We start from the raw sequence: 6,108 nt of genomic DNA on the forward strand, positions 1-6,108 counted from the left end.
TGAATTCCTGTATGAGTTCTAGCTGTTTTGGGGTGGAGTCTTTTGGGCTTCCCACATAAAGTATCATATCATCTGCAAAGAGTGAGAGTTTGACTTCTTCTTTGCCGATTCGGATGTCTTTTACTTCTTTTTGTTGTCTGATTGTTGTGGCTAGGACTTCTAGTACAATGCTGAATAGCAGTGGTGATAGTGGACATCGGTCAGGGATATTCTTAACAATGTTATTTATATCAACATTATTTATAATAGTTTGAGAGTACCTATTTCAAGTTTGGATCCTAGTAACAACATATGAATAGCTATAATATTCAAAATTCCTTCCTTCCTTCCTTCCTTCCTTCCTTTTTGTTGAATTCTTTAATCTGGGAAAAGCAAATGGGGCTAGAAGAACTTGGCAGCCAAAATTTCAAAAATTAATCTCAATAATAAGGTGATCTGCATTCATGCTAATTTCCAGGATATAGCTTGTCATAGAAATTTTAGCAAAGAGCACAGAAAGAAAACAATGGAATGAATCTTGAGAGCATACATTTATTTCACTTTGTAAGAGAACTTCCCTTTCCACTATTGGCAATTCGCAAAGAGATTGAGACCATTTTCACCTATAATACTGTTGCATTATTTCATACTTCTGAATACATATTTAAATCCATCATTTGAATTGGACCCTCTTTTACTTGAGTAATATTAACTTGAGTCTGTGTCTGTAAGTAGGCATTACCTAAAATGAAAGTCTGGTTTAACTTCATAATTGTTTGCTATAATGGTTAGGAAAAGTTCATTATGAGGAATTCAAAGAGAAAAATAAATTTATAGTAGAAAACATCACTTAAGGATGTGGTAGGAGGAACATAAGTTATAGTATGATACCTATGGAATGTTGCAATGAGCAGAATGAGATACATATTTATTTGTTGCGTAAAGTAAAATATTACGAAGACATTTGAAGTAGTCAACTTCTGAAATAGTCATAATTATTTTTTTAAAAGTGCTTTGCTCACTCATACTGAAAACATAATGTAAATAAAGTCTATAGGCTTATAGGTAGTGTCTCTTTGGTTTTATAAGTTTGTTTTTTCTAGGAAGTCATTCTAAGCATGTGTTAGGAGGAAATTAGAGACTTAGGTTTTTAAAATTGCTTCAAAGTATAATTATCAATAATTCTTTAAATAAAATTACTTCAAAATAGTGAAATTATAAAAAAATATTCTGGAATATAAAGATTAACTGTTGAATCAACATGTTTCTACGTGTCTGTTAATACTTTCGTTTAATTTATAAACTTATAAATTACTCCTTGACAATAATAATTTAGAGGTAGTTTCTTACCAAATAGAAGATATTAATTTCATCTCCAATGTCCTCAGTAGAATTAATAACTTCAGGGACAGTCTCATTGGCTGCAATTGAAATATGGTATTCGCTTGCAGAGCTTAGAATTAATTGGAAGAAGAAAAACAAAACACAACAAAGTTTAACTTTTATTTGACCTTACTCTTTTTCTTTCTTTATACCAGGTAATCCCACAAAAAGTACTTGTAGAAATTTCAAATCAGAGGCAAATTCTTTTACCCTGAAACCTACAATTAAATCTTTGAGGAGGGTGAGAAAGATGATATAATTTAGCTCAATAAGTTACTGATGCTTATTTGGCCTTAAAATGCCAAAATATGTACAATTTTTAAAATAAAAGTTTCATTGTTACCGAGTGAAAAGTTTCCATTAATTCACTAATATCATTTACATTTTGTAAATAATGAGGTTAAAATTTAGTATTTTTAGTAGTGCTGAATTTTAAATAGATTTAAAAAAATTGTTAACCTTTTCACATTAAAGGCCTATATTTACTGCTAAACTTAAAAATTCAATGTTTCCTGTACAAGTTCTCCATGTTCTTTGAATGAACTTGGTGGAATGAAGTATAATAAAAATATATAGGTGTTTGCCAAAATTTGATTTTAATAAAATGAAAAATTCTTGGAAAAAAGTCATTGTACCAAGAGAAGTGGATAACAGCAAGATAGAAAACAGCAAATAGAATTTGGAGGCTAAGTAATATATACAAATCTATGTGTATATCCTATTATCCTCTCAAGTTTGTTATCAGAAAAAGCAAAGTTCCATAGAAAATAAATTAATAAAATGATAAGACTTTTAGACTAAGCTTGTCTCTGATTCTTGTATTTTTTATATACATTGCACATATTTTTTTAGCAAAAGCTTGGAGTCTTGCTTAAGCAAGGGAATTTATAGTGAGAAACGTTGCCAATATGATTTGTGTTTGGATAGGTTGAAAGTTCTTAGGGGAAAGAGCAATTTATGAATAATGCAAGAAATAAACAGCCTCGTTAATAAGAAATGATTTAATCTTGTGTGTCCAGAATGGGCAGGCTGATCAGATCCCTCACAATGAGAAATGATAGCTAAGAAATATGCTGGTGACCTCTAAGAACACTGCCATTTGTAAAGTACTTCTAGGTCTTCAGAGTTTAGACTGGATTGCTAATGAGTTTAGACTGGACTGCTAATGCAATCCAGCATCATTAGCACCTCACATCTAAGATTATTTAGCATGCTGGGTCTCAGACTTTAGAGTGCATGAAAATTACCCAGAGGGCCTGTTTAACACCGATTTCTGGGCCCCAGAGTTTCTGATTCAGTATATTGGGGTGAGGCCAAGAATTTGCCTAAGTTCCCAGGTGCTTCTGATGTCCTTGGCCAGGGACCACACTTTGAAAACCACTGGGTTTGTAGAAAGGCATCAACATAAAATGCATTTTCCTCCTACCTGTAAAACTGAAGTCCAACTTCATATTTTACTGGGATAGAAATGTTTACTTCATTATCAGAAAGGGCTTCAGGAGGTTCTTCACTGTCACTAGAGAATACATAGCATGTTCAGACAAATCATGAAACTATTGACTAGAGAACATTTCTGAGCATTTGAAAGGGAAGCTTATCTTGGCAACTAAATAAAAGCATAAAAGAGTAGAATTCTTGTTTTTGTGTTTTTTGTTTGTTTTGTTATTGTGGTTGTTTTTCAATCAGGGTGGGGAGGGAGGTCAGAAATGGGTATTATTAAATTTCCCAAGTTGATTCTGAATTGTAGCTAGGGTGAAAACCACACTGATATAGTCCAAGGTTTCTCAAACTTCTATGAGGATTATGGATAAAGTAACCTTGCATCTTCCTAAGAAACAGCTAGCTCTGTATGTACACTTCACCCCTCAAAAACTTTTCTGGCTCTTTATGGTTTGCTCAGTTAAGAAAACATGTCTCATTCTGACATTCAGTACTCACCATAATATGGTAGGATGCACACCCCCTGTTTATCTTCATTACTCCTTTATGTATTCCCTATATTTGAGCTAAAATGGATTACCTGATATTCCCTCAGTAGACCTAGTGGTCCACCATTGAGTTTTTGCTCAAGCTGTATATTTTTCCTAAAATGCTCCACCTAATTCTATTTACCAACCTTTCTATGAATTGCTACTCACCCTTTAAGGTCCTTCTCAATTATAATCTCCTTGATAAAGTTTTCTTGGCATCTCATTGCCAAGTAGATATAATTTCAACCTCTATTAAGTCTCTGATACACAGTTTATATTTCTTTAACGAATTTTCCTTGTTGTACCCTATATTATAATAATTTATATATTAGTCTTCTTAGCCTCCAACTATAATGTTTACTCCATGAAGTTCATGTCCTTATTAATTTTTATATTCCCTATAGTGACTAATTCAATATCTTGTCTGTAGTAGATATCAAATAAATATTTGTTGAGCTGGATTAAATTGAACATACAGAATTCATTTACCCATTAATTTATTTTCTCATTTATTCATTCATTCTACATTTATTCAGTGATTATTAGATGTGAGGCACCACACTAGCTACTGGGGAATAAAGCAACCAGAGATAGAACCTTATCTCAAGGAGTTTATGGTCCAGTGGATGATTACACTTAGAAGAAAGTTAAGACATTATTTCAATTTCCTTATTAGCCTTTTGTTATTTTTAGTCTGGGTATTCTATGATATCTTTCAGAAGCTCTAACTGATTTGGATGAAATGTATTAAACTACAAAAGGGCATCATAAAACTTTAAGTCCATCTGATGATTCAGTTGACCTTGATGGCAGTAAAAGTTAAATTAGCATTCCCATAAAATTTTAAATAAATTTAAATGCAATTTGGCAGATATAAGTGATGTGTGATTACAACATGTTTTACAGCTCATAGAACCAATGGTTTAATCTTGGTAGGTGCATTAATTCTATTAAATAAAAATTTATTTTTAGTTAATAATAAGGATGTTTTTGTGAAGTACAGGGGTTCACTGCCTTCTGCTTTTACTGATCTCATAAAAACTGTAAGAAGTTCCAGTGAGTCTATAGAGCAAAATATTCTAAATACATAAAATTATATACTTACACACTTACATACACATACACTTATGCATACATATCAACCAACCTTGTTGCACTTAAATGAATGATCACATTTTCCATGAGATAAGATGTGTTAAACTGAAATAATATTTTGAAAGTAACCTATGAAATAAAAATATTTTTAGTTTAGTAACAGATAAAGAAGTAAAATGTTTACTTTGATCAAAATGTTTAATTACATTAATGATATTACCTATACTGAAATTGCAAAGTTATTTAAGAAGTATGACCTTAGACAATAAAACCTAATCACATCTCAAAAATAGAACAAGATATAACATAAACGTACTTTTAAATGTAAATATGTTACGCAAACAATGAATCATGGAACATTACATCAAAAACTAAAAAAAAAAAAAATTAAATATGTTTTTAACTTTTCAGAAAAATATAAATCTTGGGGGCGGAGCAAGACTGCGGAGGAGTAGGAGACCTGGATTTTATCTGGTCCCAGGACTTCAGCTGGATAGGGATCAAACCATTCTGAACACCTACGAACTCAACAGGAGATCAAAGAAAGAAATAGCAACAACTCTCTGAACAGAAAAGCGACCACTTCCTGGAAGGTAGGACGTGCGGAGAAGTGAATCCGAGGCGATATTCGGGAGGCTAGATGGCGGGGGAGGGGGCCTCCATAGGCCTCTTCTGGCAAGTGATAGAGCTGCGGAGCACAAAATTGGAACTTTTAGAAGTCGGCTCCGCTGAGGGACCTCGCTCCAGTGGTTATGCGGGGGGTGGAACCCTCCTTGGGACAGTGTGGTCTCAGGACCCTCGGGGTCACAGAAAGACGGGGGTGCCTGAGTGTGGCAGAGCTCCCCCAGGTATCAGAGCAGGAAAGCCAGCTGCAGAGACGGAGCCAAGGAGCGGGCTCTCAGCTCAGGGTTGCCATAAACTGTGATCCGCGGCACAGTCGGGCCACTGCTCTTCCAGCAGGGACACAAAAAGCAGCAGATCGGGGAGACTCCCCTTCCTCCCCCGGGGGGAGCGGTGCAGGAGCCTACCGCAGGGAACTGCTGGGTTTGGAGACTCCAGACGGGGTCGTGTGCCAGAGAGAAATGCTCGGTCACAGGCCGGGTGGGCACGGAGTGCAGCCGGAGACTGGGGAGACAGGAGTGACTGACTGCTTTTCTCTGGGGGCTCACTGAGGAGCAGGGCCCCGAGTTCTTGGCTCCTCCGGGGCGGAGATTGGGAGGCTGCCATTTTCACTCTTGTCCTCCAAAGCTGTACGGAAAGCTTGCAGAGAACAAAAGCTCCCGAGAGCAAACCCGAGCAGATTACTTAGCCCAGACCAGGCAAGGGCGGGGCAATTCCGCCTCCGGCAAAGACATTTGGGAACCATGGCAACAGGTCCCTCCCCCACAAGATCAGCAAGAACAGCCAGCCAAGACTAAGTTTACGGATCAATGAGAACGGCAGAACTCCAGCACTAGGGGAATACTGCATATAGAATCCATGGCTTTTTTTACCATGATTCTTCAGTCTTTCCAAGTTAATTTTTTTTAACTTTTTTTTTTTAATTTTTCTTTTTCCCTTTTTCAACCAACATCTTATCAATCCCTTTTTTAAAAAATATTTTTTTGTTTTTCATTTTTAGAGTCATATTCTATCCCTTCATAGTAGTTACCCTTATTTTTGGTATATATATATATATATA

The 6,108-nt window shown here is 35.5% G+C and overlaps 1 protein-coding gene across 1 annotated transcript; it reads right to left on the bottom strand.

Moving 5' to 3' along the window:
* Nucleotides 1–387: 387 nt before the first annotated feature.
* On the bottom strand, nucleotides 388–4,569 carry LOC116629642 (integrin alpha-1-like). Its single transcript, XM_032399883.1, has 3 exons — nucleotides 4,480–4,569; nucleotides 2,789–2,878; nucleotides 388–1,432 (listed from the first exon to the last, which is right to left on the bottom strand). The coding sequence occupies exons 1-3, from the start codon at nucleotides 4,512–4,514 to the stop codon at nucleotides 1,312–1,314; spliced, it is 246 nt and encodes an 81-aa protein (XP_032255774.1). The 5' UTR covers nucleotides 4,515–4,569; the 3' UTR covers nucleotides 388–1,311.
* Nucleotides 4,570–6,108: the final 1,539 nt, after the last annotated feature.

This window comes from Phoca vitulina, unplaced genomic scaffold (assembly GCF_004348235.1).
Source record: "Phoca vitulina isolate PV1807 unplaced genomic scaffold, GSC_HSeal_1.0 scaffold1899, whole genome shotgun sequence".
Lineage (NCBI taxonomy): Eukaryota > Metazoa > Chordata > Mammalia > Carnivora > Phocidae > Phoca > Phoca vitulina.